At 49.9% G+C, this 21298-nt stretch overlaps 3 protein-coding genes across 3 annotated transcripts; all 3 read left to right on the top strand.

Moving 5' to 3' along the window:
- Positions 1-3769: 3769 nt before the first annotated feature.
- On the top strand, positions 3770-5124 carry LOC125541058 (universal stress protein YxiE-like). The gene is made up of 4 exons (XM_048704549.1): positions 3770-4345; positions 4446-4543; positions 4650-4768; positions 4837-5124. The coding sequence occupies exons 1-4, from the start codon at positions 3949-3951 to the stop codon at positions 4922-4924; spliced, it is 702 nt and encodes a 233-aa protein (XP_048560506.1). The 5' UTR covers positions 3770-3948; the 3' UTR covers positions 4925-5124.
- Positions 5125-8331: 3207 nt separating this feature from the next.
- On the top strand, positions 8332-9488 carry LOC125541059 (universal stress protein YxiE-like). The gene is made up of 4 exons (XM_048704550.1): positions 8332-8636; positions 8735-8832; positions 8952-9070; positions 9161-9488. The coding sequence occupies exons 1-4, from the start codon at positions 8405-8407 to the stop codon at positions 9246-9248; spliced, it is 537 nt and encodes a 178-aa protein (XP_048560507.1). The 5' UTR covers positions 8332-8404; the 3' UTR covers positions 9249-9488.
- A 7938-nt stretch (positions 9489-17426) lies between these two features.
- On the top strand, positions 17427-18553 carry LOC125541060 (universal stress protein YxiE-like). Its single transcript, XM_048704551.1, has 4 exons — positions 17427-17819; positions 17915-18012; positions 18105-18223; positions 18314-18553. Exons 1-4 carry the CDS (start codon positions 17579-17581, stop codon positions 18399-18401), a joined length of 546 nt encoding a protein of 181 aa, XP_048560508.1. The 5' UTR covers positions 17427-17578; the 3' UTR covers positions 18402-18553.
- Positions 18554-21298: the final 2745 nt, after the last annotated feature.

A 21298-nucleotide genomic window follows, 5' to 3' on the forward strand; every position in this document is an offset into this window, starting at 1 on the left:
TCTATGCCCCTGTCGGCCCATGGGTGGAGCAGCCATGCCATGGCCCATGGATATGGGCTAGTTTTTTCTTTAATATGTTTTACTTTCTTTAGCTAATCAATTAATTGATTACCTCTTTTTTAGAATCTCGCAAGGCTTTATCGGCCATTGGATGTAATACATCCAGTCGCCATAATAAAGCCTTGTGAGATTTTAAAAAAGCTAATCAATTCATTAAGAAATTTGTCATCGCCGAAGCATTTCTATCCTGCTTCGCAAGAAAATTGTCATGTTTGTTACACCAATAAGAACATCTACAAAAAAAATATCCGAATCTTTAAATTTATTTATTATTTACTTTGAATTTACTGTTCATCAGGGAGCATATGCACCCGAGAGCCAAAAGGGTCCTCCCTTGAGAAATCTCCAAAAAGTAAGCTTACTGCTACTGCTATCCTAGAACTCAGCTACAATAGCACAACGATGATGGCATATAGAGCAGAGGGTCCAGAATCGAACAAACGGGGGAGAGGTACGAAGCCAGGTATCCTCCAAAAATCTATCTTTTTTCCCATTACCAACTACCTATCTATACCCAAGTTTGAGAGCTTTATCGACCCATCAGACACCATGCCAGAATTTTGATGGGTTTGAGCATCTACTGGCAAAGATATTTGGGATAGATTTAAGGTATTTTTCATCTACGATTCTCTTCCAAATCTAGCCCTCATCAGCAATGCATGTATCTTTTGACTCAGTTGCCTAACAAGCATAAATTGACATCCCTGAGATTAGGAATCTCTAGTCCACCATGTCTCTCTTAGCCATACAGACCGGGTGCTAAACACAATTTTCTATTACCCTCATAGTCACTCCAGAGACAATGAGCTAGTTGGGTATAGATCATGTCTAATGCCCATTTATAGGGAACTTAAAGAAAGATAGAAGATAAACAGGTATACTAACAAGACAAGATTTAGTGAAGGTAAGCCTAGTTGAATAAGACATGAGCTTCCCTCTTTAACCAGCCATGTTTTAAGAATCTTATCTATAATGGGTTGAATATCCTCCCTTCCAAGCTTATCAAAGTGTATGGGACCTACTAAATATTTAATGGGAAGCACATTTAGAGAGCACCCAAAAATCTTGGTGTGTAGAGCTATTCTCTCTTCACTAGTACCCAGAGTAATGAGCTCATCATACCAGAAACATTCTCAAAACAAACTAGGGTAGTCTTTGGGGAAATATCTAGTACTCCCATCCTTGGGGTGCTCCCTATGCTCCAACTTCAAATAAATAAATTTTAAATATTTCAATAAATTCTGGAAAAATATGCATGTTTACAAGGAATGTGACTATAACTCCTAAAAATTTCAGGTCCAAACTCTAAATGCACATTTGAGAAACAAAAAAGTCAAATCTAGCATGAATAGTGTCATAAAAAGACAAAAGCAACATTTGACACTATTTATATCTGAATTTGTCTTTTTTGTTTCTCAATGTACATTTCGAGTTTGGACCTGAAATTTTTAGGAGGTGCAGTCACATTTCTTTCTAACATTCAATTTTTTTTTCAGAATTTTTAAGACCTATAAAATTGATGTTTTAGATTTGGAGCATAGGAAGTACCCTAAGAATGGAGCACCTGACATTTCCCCGGTAGTCTTCATATTCTTGGCTGTGTCTAGACCATCTTCTACAAAAACGGACAGTAATTCTGCGTACTGAATGCAGATGACAACTCAAGAAATTAAACTAGAGCACAACCCTCTAAACAAATTATGTTGGGAAGCGTTAATGACCATTTTAGAATGCAGACAACTCAAGAAATTAAACTAGAGCACAACCCTCTAAACAAATTATGTTGGGAAGCGTTAATAACCATTTTAGAGAGAACATCAACTACCAGGTTGAAGAGCATGGGAGAAATTGGCTTTCAATCTCGTCGGCGTCAACAAATTTGTGAAACATGGCTCGAGAAACGGGTGAGGCTATTTGGTCTGCTAATATACATGTCCTTTGGGATACCTAACAAAGTAGTTTTTTTTCCTTAAAATACGCTAAAGAGTACAATAAAATTACACTTTTGTGCAAAAGACTTATGAGAATCTCCAGTAGATGATATAGATGCAAAAATAACCAACTTTTAAAACTCCCTCTCCAACTGATGATGCAAATGCAAAAAAAAACATCTCCGCGTTATGAAGATGTAAAATACAACACCTCAAAGATGCAAATTTGCATCTCCACCTCGAGAAAATGTGGCTATGGCTGACCCTGCCGCCTCCTCCGTCGCAACCGCCAACCCCGCCCGGGCCTTCGTCGGCGCGACCACTGTCCCCAATCCCGCCTCCGCCACCATACCGCCTCTGCCATGCCGCCGCCCTGGTTTTGCCCCGTCCCGGTTGGTCGCCGCCGCGGCTGCCGCCCCACTGCCAGATTCGGTCGCTCCACCGCCCCCGCCTCCAGTTCCGCCGCCGCTCCCCCGATGCCCGCCTCCAAATCGTCTGAATTGGTCGCTTCTCCACTGCCGAATCGCCGCTGCGCCACCGTATGATTTGAGCTCCCCCCGCCGCCCCGCCGTTACCAGATTCGAGCCGCACACCCGCCGCAGCGCCGCTACAGCTTTTCTGCTGCCAGACTCGACCTTCTCGCGTCGCACGGCCGTCGCCACGCCGTCCCGTCGTGATTAATTCGCCAGCGACCATTCGAGCTCCCGTCGCCGCATTCGACCTCCCGGCTCTCAGCGCTCGGCCGCCGGCACACCAGTTGCCACCGCTTGCTCCACCTGCACTGCTCCCGGCTCTCGGCGCTCAGTCGCCGACACACCAGTTGCCACCGCTTGCTCCACGTGCGCTGCTCCCGGCTCTCGGCGCTCGGTCGCCGACACACCAGTTGCCACCGCTTGCTCCACGTGCGCTGCTCCCGGCTCTCGGCGCTCGGCCGCCGACACACCAGTTGCCACCGCTTGCTCCACCTGCGCTGCTCCCGGCTCTCGGCGCTCGGCCGCCAGCGCTCATGCCGACTCGTTTTACATCTCCATTTGCATCATCTATTAGAGTTGCACTTTTACATCACCAATTTACATCATCAGTTGGAGTTGCCATTTTTTTTGAGATGTACTTTCTCCGTTCCTAAATATTGTCTTTCTAGAGATTTCAACAGGTGACTACATATGGAACAAAATGAGTGAATCTACACTCTAAAATATGTCCATATACATCCGTATGTGGTAATCTATTTGAAATCTCTAGAAAGATAAATATTTAAGAACGGAGGGAGTAAAATGCATTTTTGGAGCTATATTTTACATATTCTGTTTTACATCTTCAAATTTGCATCATCTATCGAAGATGCTTTAAACATAAAACAATTTTTAGAAAATGATAACAGGGAACGTTGAGGTCCCAGGGAACGTCCCCATAACCATTGGATCTGGATCACGCGGACGACATTAAAAAAAGTTACTGGCATTTTTCTAGGTTACATGTGGCAAATCTCATAAAAGTTGCCATGACGATTCGAGCGTTTGCTGAGAAAACGTTCCCAGGAAAGATATTGCGGTCCTAGATTATCTTCTTCTCAAAAGACGAAAGCGCCGCTCTCAGATTATCTTCCACCTCAACATGCATCTCGAGTGCATCACAAATCAACACGCACCAACGGAAAAGAAACGACCACCATGCCCCGATCCGTCGCTGCGGTCGCCGTCGACATCCAGCGGGCAATAATGAGAATTGAAAAGCAACAAAGCTGAACGGGCAGCCCTGGCAGCTCTCGCCGGTAACCGGCCACACGCAGCCGCGCCTCCGGCTTCACCGTCGTACGTGCCACTCGCACACCCACAATGCCGACTGACGAGTAAGCTATATATAGGCCTGCCCGCGGCCTTGAGCTACATCTGCAAACCACTTCAAACCAAGAAACCTCCTCTAGTCAGTTTTAATCCTCGCAACGTTCGATTGTCATATGATGGCGGAGACCAAGGCGGTGGCTGCTGCGGTGCCGGTGGAGGCGAGTCCGGTGGAGGTGGGGAGGAGCAGGACGGTGGCTGCTGCGGTGCCGGTGGAGGCGAGCACGGTGGAGGTGGAGGTGGGGAGGGGCAATACGGTGGCTGCTGCGGTCGAGACGAGTCCGGTGGAGGGGAGGAGCAAGACGGTGGCCGCTGCGGTGGAGGTGGAGGAGGGGAGGAGCAAGACGGTGGTGCTGGTTGCCGTGGACGACAGCGACGCAAGCTACCGCGCGCTCGAGTGGGCCGTGCGGCACGTGGCGGCGACGGCCGGCATGGCCGGCGCCGGAGCGGTGGAGCTCGTTGTCCTCCACGCCAAGCCGCCCACTTCCCTCGCCGTCAACATGGGCGGCCCCGGTGCGTTAGCCTCCTCTTTAATGCTTCATCGTTTCGTCCTCTGGTCTGGACCCGGACTGGAGCAAAGCTCTGTCGACTGAATTCTGGGGATTCGTTTCAGGCGTGCCCGGCGACGTGGTGGGGTTAGTGGAGGAGGACCTACGCAAGAAGGCCGAGGGCGTCGTCGGCAAGGCGCGCAGCCTCTGCGCCGCCAACTCGGTAACATAACATTGCTCCATGGACAGATATAAGAGTCAGTAACAGAGACGATCACACATTGCATGGCTGTACGTAACTCGTGCCGCTTGCTTATTCGAAACCGCAGGTGGAGGCTGTGGTGGACGTGGTCGACGGGGAGCCGAAGCACGTCCTGTGCGACGCCGTCGAGAATCACCGCGCCGATCTGCTCGTCGTCGGCAGCCAGGGCTACGGCGCCATCAGGAGGTACGCGTTCACCGCGAGACTGAAACTAATGGTGACTGTCTCTTGTCTCAACTCCTCTTTTCTTGCAGGGCATTGCTTGGGAGCGTGAGCGACTACTGCGCACACCACGCCGACTGCTCTGTGGTGATTGTCAAGCAGCCCGGGTCCAAGAACTGACCGCCATTTCCGGTGTTGGATCGATCCTGCCCAGTTCCAGTGTTGGGATTGTGCTATTTGCGTGCCTACACAATGTATCCCTGCTTAATTATCTCTGCTCCAACGAGTTTGTACTCTCTTTTATTCACTCTGCATAATATTAGCAGTCAAGCTTTGTAAACTTTGATTAAATTTATATTAATAAATTAACATCTACAATACCCAATCAGCACATTAAATTCGCCATCGAAATACATTTTCACATTAAATAGACTTGCTTTTGTAAACATCTGTATTGCTTTCTACAAACTTAGTCAGGCTTTATATTGTTTGACTTACGACAGAGATAATATGCAAAGTAAATTACTCGCCAAAAAATGCTAAGTAAATAAAACCGAAAGCCATAGATGATGCTTTCAGTGTTCATCCTCCGATCCGATATCATCATCAATTTGCCCTTCTTCCAGAGACTTGCTATTCAATGATCCCTCTCCTTTGTTCCATTTTATGCAATCTTTTAGTTTCTAGTGGATCTGCTTTTTGCGTCTAACGTGTTGTCAGCTAGCGCAGTCGCTCGTCGGCACTACATTGAATAATTGCATCGACGTCTGTTCGTTATCTCTCCTATTATTTATACTTAAATAAATAACACGTAAAGTTCCGTCACTCATTCTGTTGAAAAACAGTACTATCCGTTCAAAAATGAAATATTTCATATTAGTGTTTACTTGCATAAGACAACTATATTTATGTTGAAAATAAACTTAGGCTAAAGATCTTGTTAAATAACTGCTTCATGCTTTTATTAGTGTTTACTTGCATAAGACAACTAAAAAATGATTGTTGTAGACTTAACAAAAATGGTATTCACTTAGCCTAAAAATCCACTACACTCTGTCGGGAAAATACAACAGTATCAGTTGAAAAATGGAATAGACACATTCCAACAATGCAAGAGAGCGGACAAAAATACCATAAACCCCATATGAAAATGTTGTTGATTCCAGAAAAATTGTACACATTGGTGTAGTTTTTTTAAAATCAACATTAGTGTAAAAATACAATAGATATTAATGCAAAATGCAATCAAGAAAAATGTTATTTCAGAGGAATCTTGCTGAAACCAACACAACGTGAGCACATGAGCTAAACCACTATCTAGGCTTCGGGCTCTGGGCTTTTCTCTCGATGGATTTACTCAAATGTTTCTAATAGGGGTGCTCAAACAACCTTCTTGACAAATCAAACCGAGTAGCGGACTATGGAGGTGTTTGCTTCCAGGGACTTTTTTGTGTAGGGACTAGAAAAAGTCCCTTTTAGAGACTTTTCTACCAAATGGGAGGGACTTTTTAGGGACTAAACTAGGTATTTGGGACTAAATGAAGAAGACTCTCAAGGAGAGTCTTTTTGGGACTTTTTGGGACTTTTCCAACAATGCCCTTCCATGCATCCATTGGCCCGCCACCCCATGGTGTTGTTTGATTGTTATTTTTCTATATACTAAAGGCAACATGGTCATTTATAACCTCTAGGAAGGGACTAGGGACTTTTTAGTCTTTGGAAAGAAACAAGGAGGAACTTCTTAGGGACTAGGGACTTTTTAGTTGGGACTAGAAAAAGTCCTAAGACTAGAGAACCAAACACCACCTATAACGGCAGGTGGGGGATGGCTATTATAGCTGGAGCAATCCCGAGGGTGAAATGACTATTTGGGGCCTCGAGGCCAGTCAATGGTCAAACCGACATGTTTCCAACGGTCAGATTTCAAACGCACCTTTCAACTTTACTTGAGGAACAAGTAAAGTTGACTCCTCTACTAGAGCAATTCTCTCGCAACTGAGAAGAATATCATCTCTGGTTGGCAAGTAATTACTTTTCGCACGAAGAGATTTCTCTCAACTCACTTGGATATTTTTAGGTTAAGCATCATAAAGACCAAAGGCTTGAAACATCGATCCCCTCTTAAAAGTACAGTGGTCCTATGACTCAATAGAAGAAAATAAGACTATGAAGAAAATGCACATCTTCACTTCGTCTTCATTCTTCTTTGTTGTAGTCATTTTCTCTCGGATGCCTCGCGTACCAATTGCTTCGACTCAGCAACATTTTTTGGGAGTCATCTCCGACACGCAATCACTTCGATGGCAATCTCCTCGATTGCCTTAGCGTTCTTATTTGCTTCATAGATAATAGTCTTTTAAGTTTATAGAAAGCTCCTCTGAACTCTAGGGACTGGTTGTGTGCACTAGCAAACATATTAGCCCCTCGCTGTTTTCGTCCAACAGTCTTCAAAACTCTCGGAGCACTTGATTGCACCAATAGTTTGGAAGCCTTAATAACCATTTCAGAGCGAACATCAACTACCGGGTTGAAGAGCAGGGAGAAATTGGCTTTCAATCTCGTCAACGCCAACAATTATTTTTCCTGAAGTGGCAGGATTTCTACATTCATTAAGAAGAAAAGAGTTGCTCAGTTAATTAGGAAAACCCGAGCGAAAACCAAATTGTCTAGTTTATTATGGAAAACCAGGCTAAACCATCACAACCGCTAAGCAACACACACAAGATACCCCACGCACACCAGGCCTCGTTGAGACAGCATGCAAGCGTCATCGTCATCACTCCTCCGTTATAAAGCATCATCGGCATCCTTAAATCCTAAGCAAACGACTCCATCTTCGCCGTAGCCGATAGTCAACTCAACCCGCACCGCACTGTAGAGGCCATCTGAAGTGGTATGAAGATGCGCACGAGAACTCAGTCATTTGCAACCAGACAACGGAGCTCCGTCTATGAAGGAGAACTACGAAGGACAAACCAGACAGGCTCGTTCCCCGGAAGATTGGTTTCTCTTCATGAAGCTTATATCTACGCAATTTAGAAAATTACAATTTCATTTTCGATGAAGTTGTTATTTTCTACGATTGTAAAAGAGTACACTAATAAATTCCCTGCAAAAGAAAGAGTACACTAAAATTACACTTTTCAGCGGGAAACTTAGACATAAAGCAATTCTTCGATTACTTGGGATATAAGAAAACCAAAAATCTTCTCAACCCGCCAAAACAAAATACTCCTCTTCTTCTCACAAGACGAAGGTGCCGCTCTCAAATTCTCTTCTATCCCAAATCGCAACACGCATCTCGAGTGCATCTGAAATCAGCACGCATCGACGGAAAAATAAACGACCGCACCCATGCCATGCCCCCGAACCGTCGCTGCCGTCGCCGTCCCCATCCAAGCGGGCAGATGATGCGTGCGAAGTGAAAAGCAACAGAACTGAACTGAAACCGGGGGAGCCCTGCCGTCATCACCTCCCGCCGGTAACCGGCCACACGCAACCGCGCCTCCGGTTTCGCCACCGTACGTGCCACTCTCACACCTCCAATGCCGATTGACAAGTGAGCTATATATAGGCCTAGCCCGCGGCATTGAGCTATAACCACTTCAACCAAGAAACCTTCTCTAATCAGTTTCAGTCCTCGCGTCCTTCGATTGTTACATGATGGCGGAGACCAAGGCGGTGGCGTCTGCGGCGGCTCCGGCGGAGGAGGGGAGGAGCAAGACGGTGGTGCTGGTCGCCGTGGACGACAGCGACCACAGCTACCGCGCGCTCGAGTGGGCCGTGCGCCACGTGGCGGCGACGGCCGGCGTGCCCGGCGCCCGGGCGGTGGAGCTCGTCGTCGTCCACGCCAAGCCGTCCCCTTCCCCCGTGGTCACCATGGGCGGCCCCGGTGCGTTGTTAGTTAACCTCCTCTTCTTTAATGCTTCATCGTTTTGTCGTCCGGAGTCGGAGCGAGCTCTGACTGAATTCTCTGTGGATCCGTTTCAGGCGTGTCCGGCGACGTGGTGAGGTTAGTGGAGGCGGACCTGCGCAAGAAGGCCGACGGCGTCGTGGACAGGGCGCGCCGCCTCTGCGTCGCCAACTCGGTAACATCCGCGACCAACAACAACTCCGCTCGTCGCTCGTCGCATTGCCCCATGGACAGACATACAGACGATCACACATTGGATATCTGTAACCTGTTGCTGCTTGTCCGAAACCGCAGGTGCAGGGCGTGGTGGAGGTGGTCGACGGGGAGCCGCGGCACGTCCTGTGCAACGCCGTCGAGAAGCACCACGCCGATCTGCTCGTCGTCGGCAGTCACGGCTACGGCGCCATCAAGAGGTTCTTGATTTTCTCCTGCAGTGTGCGCTTTCACCGCGAGACCGAACCTAATGGTGATGGACTTTTTGTCTGAACTCCTCTTTCTCGCAGGGCATTGCTCGGGAGCGTGAGCGACTACTGCGCCCACCATGCGCACTGCTCTGTGATGATAGTGAAGCAGCCCAAGCCCAAGAACTGATTGCCATTCCCGGTGTTCGATCGATGGTGCCCAGTTCCAGTGTTGGGATTGGGCCATTTTCGTGCCTACAAATGTATCCCAACTTTTTTGTTTGTTTGTTTTGCGGTTGAATGTATCCCTACTTAATTATTACTCCAACGTTTGTACTTTGTAGTACTCCCTTTCTTATTTTCTCTGCATATTACCAGTCAAGCTGTGTAAACTTTTGATCAAATTGATAGAAAAAAGTTATTAACATCTGCAACAATAAACCAGTATGTCAAATTCATCGTTGAAATACATTTTCACATTATATATGCTTGTTTTTGTAAACATTCGCATTGTTTTTATACAATTCGACTCACAACAGAGCTAATGTGCAATGAAAATGGAAAGAATGAACTGCTCCACCCATGAAGGTCCTCTCCCTCCCGACCTAGCCTCTCCCTCCCGCGCCGCCCCCGCGCGGTGGCGGGGAGGGCTTCCGGTGCGGCCGCCCCCGAGTTCTCCCTCCTCCCTCCTCCTCCCTGCCGCCGTCAGAGGGCTAGGCCGGGCAAAGCTCGCCCGGGCCGGCGGCGGCGAGGTCTTTTGGTTCCCCCGCATACAGATGAGTGGCGCGGGCCCTTCTCTTTTGCTGCGGGCACGGCGCGGGTGCCAGGCGCCGCGGCGCGACGTCGCCTGGCGTGCTGATGGCGCTGGGTGGGGGCCGCGTGGCCGATGTCGCGACTAGTGGTGGTCGCGTGGGGCCCAGCTGTGGCAGCGGATCTGGCGCGACGGGGCTCCTGCGGCGAGGGCTGCGGGCGGCGCGACCCGAAGGCCCTAGGCGTCGGGCGGCGGCTGCTGCCAGCAAGGAGACCGGCGCAACATCGGCTTGGTGGCGGTGGTGGCGGTGCGTGCCGGCCGGATCTGGCGATTTCTGGTGGGCGGCGCGGGTTGGGGCACTGGCCCGGCGTGGCTGCTGCTCCGGCTGTGGGCGGTGGCGACGAGGCGGCTCAGCCCTCTGGTGGAGGCTTCCATTCGTCGCGTGACACCACGGCGGCTCGGCGGGTTGCATGCGGCGACGGCTGGATTTCTGGCGTCTGTTCGTTTGTAGGCGGCCTGGTTCGACCTTCGAGCCATCTTCGCGGCGTCCGGCCGCTATCTTCGTCAAAGGGCTGGCCCTCCCCCGCTGTGGTCCATCACTTGTCTCGCACCTGGCAGCAGAACCGAGCTCGTCTCGCGCCCGGCAGCAGGACTGATCTCGTCTCGCACCCGGCAGCAGGACCGAGCTCGTCTCGCGCCCGACAGCAGGACCATGCTCGTCTCGCGCCCGACAGCAGGACCGAGCTCGTCTCGCGCCCGGTGCCGCAGAACGGGTCGATGAAGGCCAAGTTTGGCCGGCCTATTGGGTCTCGTCACTGGGGGTCGTCCATGTGCTTTGGTTGGGGTAGCGGCGGATCTCGGGTGAGGTGGTGTCAAGGTCTTTGATGCCAGGGCGGCGGCCCTGGTGGTGGTTCTGCGGTGCTCATGGGTAGAGCCCGTGGCTTGGTGCTGCCCGGTTGCCACGACCGTGTGGGCGGCGTGGTAGCCGGGGTGTGGCGTTCGGTGGCGGTGAGTGGTGGTCGGGGTGAAAACCTGCTCTATCTTCGGACGGACCGGCGGCGGTGAAACTCGTTCCCTTCTTGAAAGCGTCGCCGTGGCTCTCATTGTCCGTCGTGGTGCTCTAGGAGAAACTCTGATCCTCGGATCAGACGGTGACGACGCTCTAGTGTCGTTCCCTTCATGAAGGCGCCGCCTTGAAGCCCACGGTTCGTCATATGTAGTGCTTGGGTTGGTGTTGCTGCGCTGAACGCTTATGAATCCTGCCTTGGGTGCGTGTGTGCGTGTGTTGTGAGCAGGGGCGGAGCTAGGGGGGACGAGCAGGGGCGGAGCTAGGGGGGACGAGCAGGGGCCTGCCCCCCCCCCCCCCCCCCCCCCGCCCCCCCCCCCCCCCCCCCCCAACGATCGACAATTTTAATAGGAGTGACGAATAATTACCAACGAGATTAAATCAATATACGTACTCGGTCTCCCCCTATACTCGAATCTTGGCTCCGCCACTGATTGTGAGGGTGTGCACTTATATCGAATGTTGTTGATCATTGCTTTATATATAAAACGGGACGAAAACTTTTTTCATAAAACAGAAAGAATACCATCGATGCCATACATGATGGGGGGACCATTCAATCATCCTTCTATTTTGTTGCCCATTTTACGTCTTCTTTAAGTTTCTAGTGGATCTGCTTTGTGGATCAAATGCGTTCTCAGCGGGCGATTTGATTTTCAGCCACTACTTACTTTGGACTTTGACAATTTGCCACTGCTTAGGTTGTAATTGATCTTTTGCCACTCTTTTTGTTTGCCATTTATTTTTTTGCCACTTTTCGACACAAAAACAATAATTCCAAATGATATACATATTACCTGCACAATGCAGTGGACAAGTATACCCTTATGTGCCTATTTGGCATGAACTCAGACGCACGCGAAGAACTCAATCCCATCCCTTGTAAGCACGGCAGTAGACGTCGACGCTCCTCTACGAGCAGCGGACAAGGCCAGCGCCAGCTAGCTGATGGGCAACAACGGAGAGCAGCAGCAAAGACAGCAGCGCCCAGGTCCATGCGAAGGCTAAACACGACGGAACCTAAGTGGAGCCGGGCAACAGCGAGCGCCTCCACCGCGTCTTCCACTGACCATGAGTAAGCACTAAGCAGCAGCAACACACAGGGCCACAAACAACAGCGGCACGGCAGTACGGGCCGGCAAGAAGAGCAGCAGCGGAAAAATAGAGCAACGACAGCGCACGAGCATGCGGGACCGGCGGCGGCAAGCAGCAGCACCTGCGTCATGTCGGACGGCGGGCTGAGAGAGAGAGAGAGAGAGAAGAGAGCCGCCGTCGAGGACCACGGGGAATCCCTGGGACGAACCGCCGCCGTCTTCCGTGGAGCACCAGTAGCGATAGACGGGAGACAGATGGGGAACGAGGGAGGAGACGAGCTCATCTCCTGGGTGAATCGAATCGGCAGGGGCACTCTGGTGATTTCCACGTGGGTCCCACACTCTGGTAATTTGCAAACTAAGCAGTGGCAAATAAGCAAATACAAAATAATGAGTGGCTAATCGTCAAAGGGCAAAGTAACTAGTGGCGAAAAATTAAAAATCCCGTTCTCAGCTAGAGCATTCGCTCGTGGGCATTACATTGAATAATTGCTTCCACGTCTATTCATTATCTCTCCTACTCTCTCTGTAAATTAATATAAGATGTTTTAGATTACTATTTATACTCAAATGAATAACACGTAAAGCATCATACATTTTGTTGAAAAAATACAGCAGTACCAGTTCAAAAATGAAATATTTTGTATTAGTGTTTACTTGCATAAGACAACTAATTTTTGCTATTGAGAAAAAAGTTAGGTAAAAATCTTATGAAATAACTGCTTCATGTTTTTTATTAGTGCTTGCTTGCACAAGACAACTGAAAAAAGATTGTTGCAGACTTAACAAAAATGGCATTCGCTTAGCCTAAAAATCTACTACACTCTGCCTAGAAAATACAATAGTATCGGTTCAAAAATGGAATAGATACATTCCAACAATGCAAGAGAGCCGGACAAAAATATTGTAAACCCAATATGAAAATGTAGTTGATTCTAGAAAAATTGTATATATTGGTTAGTTTTTTTTTCAGTTCCGTGCTAGTGTAAAATCATAATGGATACTAATGCAAAACGCAATCAAGAAAAAGGTTAATTCAAGTATACCTGCCATGGGTAGCCCGGCCTGGCCAGACGCTGCTCCTGGGCCAGGCTCGGGCCTAGATTTTAAGCCCGAAGACTGGGCCGGTCCCAAGCCTGCTATTTTTGTGATTTATCGAAGAGGCCTGGCCCGAGGCCTGACGGGTTTTTACATGTGCAGGCCGGGCTTCGGCTTAATTTTCTAGGCCCGGCGCCCGGGCCAAGCCTGAAGCCCGGCCCGGCCTGAGGGATGGCCAGATATACTTCCTAGGAATCTTGCTGAAACCAATACAATGTGAAAGCAGATTTCAAATTGGACGCTCCATCTAGTAGTAGCACTAGTAGTGGTGACTTTTCGAAGCACTTGAACCATCTTCTTCTACTCGCTTTAATTATTTCCCTTTTGCATGGATGATACCATGCACCCATGGGGATGCGTGGCGGTGCAAGCCGTGGTGCTAGACAATGACGGCGCGACAAGATATCCTCTAGTTCGTGGCCTTCTTCATTGCCCATTTGGGTGCGTGTACTCAAACATGAGGACTTTGATGTTGGATGGGAAGCTTGAGCTGGGAAACGGCATGGTGAAGAAAGAGTTGGAAACGGCCAAACTTCATGATTATTTTTGTTGTCTAGAACTACAATTACTGCACCTCTTCCCCTTGCGCTCCCTGTCCCCGATCCCTCTCTACGATTCAAGGGACTGAGATTCACATATCTTGCAGTTAATTAATGATTACTCTCTCCGTCTTAAAATAAGTGTCTCAAATTTAATACAACTTTATACTAGAGGGAGTAGTATATAGGTGGTGTTTGGTTCTCTAGTCATAGAACTTTTTCTAGTCCCAACTAAAAAGTCCATAATTCCTAAAAGTCCTTTTCTGTTTGTTTCTAGAGACTAAAAAGTCTCTAGTCCCTTTCTAAAGGTTATTAAATGACCATGTTGCCCCTAACAACTCCATGGCGGGCCAATGGGTGCATGAAGGGGCATTGTTGAAAAAGTCCCAAAAAGTTCCCAAAAGACTCTCCTTGAGAGTCTTCTTCATTTAGTCCCAAATGCCTAGTTTAGTCCCTAAAAAGTCCCCCTTATTTGATAAAAAAGTCTCTAAGAGGGACTTTTTCTAGTCCCTACACAAAAAAGTCCCTGGAAACAAACACCCCCATAGTGTGAAGAAAGTAGCTTTTCTAGCAATTATCATTACGCCTGTTCATAAAATAAAATATTATAAAATTGAGTCACTTATTTTGGGACGGAGGGAATTGTAAGTAGTACTCCTTATCTTGCAAAACGATCTTATATTATGGGACGAAGATAGTAGTTTTCTAGATAACAGTAGTCTGCGACGGACAGGTCGCGGACTCCAACAAGGAGTAGTGGTGGCGGGGCCTCGAGTCCCAAGTGGGCCGATACATGTTCCCTGTCCCTACTCTTTCTCGGCGGTGGCCGCACCTTCACTTTGCGGGTTTCTGCTCCATTTAACATGGACACAACCATTCGACATGGGCACATGTAGGAACAACAAGGACTTGGAGGACGGTCACCGCAGTTGATTTAGACCAGGTTTAGATCGGATCGCTTTTGTTTAATGAAATATGTAGAAAATATAATTAGTGTGTTTCAGTTTAGATGGAAATCCCCCGGTTTGCATGTAATTTGTCTTGTTTGATTAAATTCTATTTAAAATTTATGCAGACATAGTTGAACGGCGGCTTATGTATTACTCTCCGCGGATCCGTCCACGGACAAACACCATGTCCGTTTTAGGGGTAGGAGATGCCCTTAGGCCAACTCCAACGCACGGCCCCATTCTGTCCGCCTGCGTCCGTTTGGGCCAAAATGAAAAGATGACATGGCCTAACGCGCGGCTGCATCCTCAAATTTTTGTCCGTTTGGCTTCCAGCCCGTCCCATTTCTGGCGCAAACATGCGCTCGTTTTGCGTCCACACGAACGCCGAACGGACGAGCATGCGCTTGCAGGTCGTCCTCCACGGGGATGCGTGGCGACTGCCCAACTACCTCCGCCGCCCAAACTAAATGGGCACGCGCGGTGGACCCTGTTGGAAATATGCCATAGAGGCAATAATAAAATAGTTATTATTATATTTTCTTATTCATGATAATCGTTTATTATCCATGCTATAATTGTATTGAGTGGAAACTCAAATGCATGTGCGGATACATAGACAACAACATGTCCCTAGTAAGCCTCTACCAGACTAGCTTGTTGATCAAAGATGGCTATGGTTTCCTAGTCATAGACGTGAGTTGTCATTTAATAATGAGATGACATCATTAGAAGAATGATGCGATGAATAAGACCCAAATTATGAACGTAGCATATGATCGTATCAAGTTTATTTCTATCATTTCCTGCATGTCAAGTATATATTCCTATGACCATGAAATCATGCAACTCACTGACACTGACACCGGAGGAGTATCTTGTGTGTACCAAACGTCGCAACGTAACTAGGCGACTATAAATGTCCTCTACAGGTATCTCTGAGGGTGTCTGTTGAGTTGGCATGGATCAAGACTGAGATTTGTCACTCCGTATGACGGAGAGGTATCTCAGGGCCCATTCTGTAATACAACATCACAATAGGCTTGCAAGTAATGTGACTAATGAGTTATTCACGTGATCTTGTACTACAGAACGAGTAAAGAGACTTCTTCCTCTCTGCAGTGCTTAGCGAAGCTCTGCCGAGATTCCACCACCACTGCCGCCGCCACGCCGTCGTGCTGTCGGAGGACTCGAGCTACTACTTCACCATCGCTCGCTGGATCGAGAGGTGAAGGCATCATCAAGCCGTACGTGTGTTTAACGCGGAGATGTTGTCAGTTCGTCACTTGGATCGAGAGTTCATGGGACAGATCGTGATTGGATCGCGAAGACATTCGACTACATCAATCGCGTTTCTTAACGCCTCCGCTTAGCGATCTGCAAGAGTATGTAGATGCAATCTCCCCTTTCGTAGATGTTTATCTCCTAGATTGATCTTGGTGAGCGTAGGAAATTTTTTGTGGCCCATGCAACATTCCCCGATAGGCCCCGGCTGTCATACACACATCTTGCGGTCGTCGTCCTTCTTAAATTGAAAGTCGTGGACCGGTTAGTCCACAGTTTCCACTTCCTGGCCGTCTTGCCTCCCCAAGCCCTGACAAACAAACCCTAGCTCTCCACCTCTCCGCCGGCGAAAATGGTGGGGCGATGGTTCCCCGGCCGCAAGACGAGGCACGACCACGAGGCCGGGTCGTCGTCCGGTCGCCGTCGCCGCCCCTCCACCCCGCCTCCACGTCCACCGCCGCCGCCCGTGTTTCACATCGCGCCGGGTGGCGCCCCACCTCGCTAGCGACCATACGTCAAGGCGGAGGTGTGCTAGCGCTACTGGGAGACGCGCACGCCATTTCCGTGGGGCGACGTGCACCTCCCCAACAACTGGCACCTATCCACGGATCACGTGCCAGTCCCGTCGTCCCCCGGACCTCATCGATGATTGGAGGTACGCCGTGGGCTTTCCGCTGTGGGATACGTGGCTCCGTGACGAGCACAACATCCGGCGGCAGTCCTACTTTGCAGGCCGCCCACAAAGCCCGTGGCGCCCGCGCTGAATGTCGCGCGCCCTAGGTGCGCGGCCGCTGGCAGGTTCGTGACCTCACCCCTACGCCGTCGCCGTCCCCACCCCCCGAGCCAATGACGGCCGCCGAGTAGGAGGACCTAATGCGCAGGTGATGGAGGAGTCCGTCCACACCCACAAACCTGCCAGTGGCCAGGGCGGCGGCGACAACCCTTTTTACCCTTTCTTAATGTTTTTTAATTAGCTTGTTTATTTCACTGTGCGAACTTGGGTACTGTGAACGTTTTGATGCCTGTGTTTAATATTTTTAAAGTTATTTTTAATGTTTTATTTGAGGTTTTGGGGGTTTATTTTCGCATCCAAACAAGCAGACCGTTTAGGATGCGGCTGACCCGTTCAGTGCACCGGCGCCCACACGACCGCAAATGAACGGCTATGTCCGTTTTCCTGCACCAAACGGACGAAAGTCGAACGAACCGGATGTCCGTTTGGGTCGCGCCTTGCAGTTGGCCTTAAACGAACCTCCTGCAATGAACATTCATTCGTTCGCTCGGGTGGCCTCACCAAGGAACGTTCATTCGTTCATTGGCGAAAATAAAGTGCCCCGCTCCCTATTCTGTTCTACCTTAGCACGCATCTCGAGTGCGTCAGAAATCGGCACGCACTGAGCTACCGAAGGAAAAGAAACAGTCACCGTGCCCCCGCGCCGTCGCTGTCGCCGCCGTCGCCATCCAGTCCAGCGGGAAGATCACGATCGAGAAGTGGAAAGCCAGAAAACCAAACGGAAACCGGGGCAGCGTGCCGCCAGTATCCATTATCTCCGGTCAGTCAGCGGCCACACGCAACTTGGCCTCCGCGGTTTCGTCGGTGCGCCTACTTCTCACATCTCCAGCTCGCATAAATAGCCCGCGGTCTGCAAGCTAGGACGGCAAGCAAACCACATCAGATCGAGCCAAGAAACCTTCTCTCATCATTTTTAATCGTCCGTCGTCCCATAGTTGACTCTTGTTCATGATGGCGGGGACCGAGGCAGCGTCTGCGGCCGCGGCGGCGGAGGCCAGTCCGGTGGAGGAGGGGACGACCAACAAGACGGTGGTGCTGGTCGGCGTGGACGACAGCGACCACAGCTACCGCGCGCTCGAGTGGGCCGTGCGTTACGTGGCGGAGACGGCCGGCCCCGGGGCGCCGGTGGAGCTCGTCGTCGTCCACGCCAAGCCGGCCGTGTCCTCCGTCGTCACGCTCGGCGGCCCCGGTACGTGCCGTCCGCGACCCCCTCCCTAACTAATTCTTGCTTATCTGAACCGGCCGGAGCGCTGATTTCTGGGGATCGGTCGATTTCACTTTCAGCCGCCGCCGGGGACGTGGTGAGGTACGTGGACGCGGACCTGCGCAGGAGGGCCGAGGAGGTCGTCGACAGGGCTCGCCGCCTCTGCGCCGCCAACTCGGTAACATCCACTACCAATTCCAGAAACGAGTAACAAGATCACGCCGATTGCTGCATGCTCTGCTTAACAGCCACATCTGGAATCGATCGCAGGTGCAGGGAGTGGTGAAGGTGATCGACGGGGAGCCGAGGTACGTGCTCTGCAACGCCGTCGAGAAGCACCACGCCGACTTGCTCGTCGTCGGCAGCCATGGCTACGGCGCCATCAAGAGGTAACTGATTTATTTATCTCCATTCTCCAGTCCCCCGTGCTGCAGAGCTAGTGGTCATGGATTGTGTCTGAACCTGGGCAATTCTTGCAGGGCATTTCTTGGGAGCGTGAGCGACTACTGCGCCCACCACGCGCACTGCTCGGTCATGATAGTCAAGCAGCCCAAGCCCAAGGAATGATCGATCGCCATTTCCAGTCCTCCAGTGTTGGCATTGTGCCATTTGCGTGCCCAGGCGCTGCACTGTATCCCTGTCTAATTACTGTACTCTATTAATTTGTTGGATCCTCCGAACGTTTATACATCGGTGCCTGACATGACGCTTTGGGTTCATCTTCTGGTGTCATCGCCGTTTGCCGCACTTGTTTGCATCATTAAGCCGGCAAGTTGAAAGATTGAGTGTACATTTATCTCTTGGATTGTCATTTCGGGCCATTGCACCGTCGATAACAAACACCTGAACAGAGATGAGCTTGATACCTAAGAGCATCTTCAACAGCCGTCCAACGCGTGGCGCGTTAAAAACCAGTCTGCAGCGCATCCATCGTCTGGTTTGACGCGGCGGGCAGCACTGGCTTCATCAGCCGCGCTAAAATGCAGCGCGCGCGTGTAGTTTCACCAGCGCGTAAAAATGCAGCGCGCGAGAGAAGCAGGCGCATGCTATATATTGCATTTTGGACACAAAATGAATTTCAAACATCACAAAACAAAGACATGGCATAATTTAAATCACACAAACAAGTTGATGACAAAAAGTTCATGCCCACAAGTTCAAATTCATGCCCACAACATCATCCAACCAAGTTCAAAATGCAAACCAAATTCATGACACAAACGAAAAACATATCAACAATCAAGCCTTGTCCTCATCCAACTCCTCCGAAGACGATTCTTCCTCCTCCTCTTCATTGTCGCGCGCCGCATCCTCATCACGTGAAGTTCGGAAAGTGTTGGCAAGATCTTCAACGGCGTTTTCATGCGAAGATGTGTGAGGCACAATGGAAGACATTCCGCCCATGGCGCCTGGAGGTGCACCCATGCCTCCCATGCCGGCCATGCCGCCCGGAGGTGCTCCGAAGCCACCCATGCCTCCCATGGTCTCCATGGTAGCTCCAAAGCCACCCGTGGCACCCATTCCGCCCATGCTAACTCCGAAGCCACCCATGTCTCCCATGCCGCCAAGGCCACCGCCACCCATGGAGCGAATCATGGCTCTTTTTTGGATCAAAACTTCTTCACGAGCAAGATTGAGATACTCCTTTTGCGCCTCATTGAGGATAGATGTGTCCAAGAAGAACAAGTGCTTCTCCCAATCCAACAGTCTAGATCGCTCCTCCATGCCCACCTTCCTCTCCTTCAATGCCACCTTCCTATCCTCGGCCGCCAACCTTCTCTCCTCGGTCGCGGTATCTTGGTTGTTGGCTCCTTGCCATCTTCCTCACCTCGTTGCCTTCTTTTTTTGCCTTCACAATAGCTTCCATAGCATTTTTGAGCTCATCATCTCCTTTTCTTTTCTTTTTTTGCGTCTTTCTTGGTCCCATCCGGTCGTTTTGGCTTCGAGTATGAAACCGAGTTTGGTGTGGGGCTTCTCTTGCCGTCATCACCTGATGCCTCCTCCTCATCATCATCCAAATCAATTGGTCGTTTGTTGCTCAAATCCAAATCATCCATATCATCACGCTTCTTCCATTTCTCATCATCCTTCAATGCTTCATAGCAATGAGGAAAGGTAAATGGCCTTCCTTTCTTGATCTTCCCCTTCTTGGTCCTCTTCTCCTCTCCTTTGAACAAGTTTTGTGCAATATTGAACTACATGAAAAAAATAAGTTAGCACTACAAACACCAACAACAAGCATGATGAACATAGATGAAATGGCACTTACCCTATCTTCATCATTAGTGCCACTTGGGTTCAACTTGTCAACCGCCTTTTGTGCGGCCGCCCACTTTTGACAATCCTTGTTGATTATCGACCACCGGGAGCGAAGAGATCGATCGAAGCGGTCAATTCCACTCTCGTCGTAGATCAAAGTGTTCCTTCATCCGGTTCCAATAAGCATATCTACTTTGATCACCTCCAACGGATGGATCCCTCGACACTTCCAACCAAGTTTTGCATAGCAAGACGTCTTCTTTATTGGTGTAGTTGCCTCCTGTTCCTTTCGGTGCGTCGACAATGATGGGTTTCGTAGTAATTTCAAAATTTTCCTACGCACACGCAAGATCATGGTGATGCATAGCAACGAGAGGGGAGAGTGTTGTCTACGTACCCTCGTAGACCGCAACGGAAGCGTTGACGCAACGTAGAGGAAGTAGTCGTACGTCTTCCCGATCCGACCGATCCAAGCACCGTTACTCCGGCACCTCCGAGTTCTTAGCACACGTACAGCTCGATGACGCTCCCCGGGCTCCGATCCAGTAAAGCTTCGGGGATGAGTTCTGTCAGCACAACGGCGTGGTGACGATGATGATGTTCTACCGACGCAGGGCTTCGCCTAAGCACTACAACGATATGATCGAGGTGGAATATGGTGGCAAGGGGCACCGCACACGGCTAAGGAACGATCACGTGGATCAACTTGTGTGTCTAGGGGTGCCCCCTGCCCCCGTATATAAAGGATCCAAGGGGAGGGGTGCGGCCGGCCCTATGGAGGCGCGCAGGAGGAGTCCTACTCCTACCGGGAGTAGGACTCCCCTCCCGTTCCTTGTCCAACTAGGAGAGGTGGAGGGAGAATAGGAAAGGGGGGGCGCCGCCCCTCCCTCCTTGTCCAATTCGGACTAGGGGGAGAGGGGGCGCGTGGCCTGCCCTGGCAGCCCCTTCCTCTTCTCCACATTTGGCCCATGAGGCCCATTAACCCCCCGGGGGGTTCCGGTAACCCCCCGGTGCTCCGGTTTTATCCGATACTTCTCCGGAACCCTTCCAGTGTCCGAATATAGTCATAGAATATATCAATCTTTATGTCTCGACCATTTTGAGACTCCTCGTCATGTCCGTGATCACATCCGGGACTCCGAACTAACTTCGGTACATCAAAATGCATAAACTCATAATAACTGTCATCGTAACGTTAAGCGTGC

The sequence above is a fragment of the Triticum urartu genome, chromosome 2 (assembly GCF_003073215.2).
Source record: "Triticum urartu cultivar G1812 chromosome 2, Tu2.1, whole genome shotgun sequence".
In the NCBI taxonomy this organism is placed as follows: domain Eukaryota; kingdom Viridiplantae; phylum Streptophyta; class Magnoliopsida; order Poales; family Poaceae; genus Triticum; species Triticum urartu.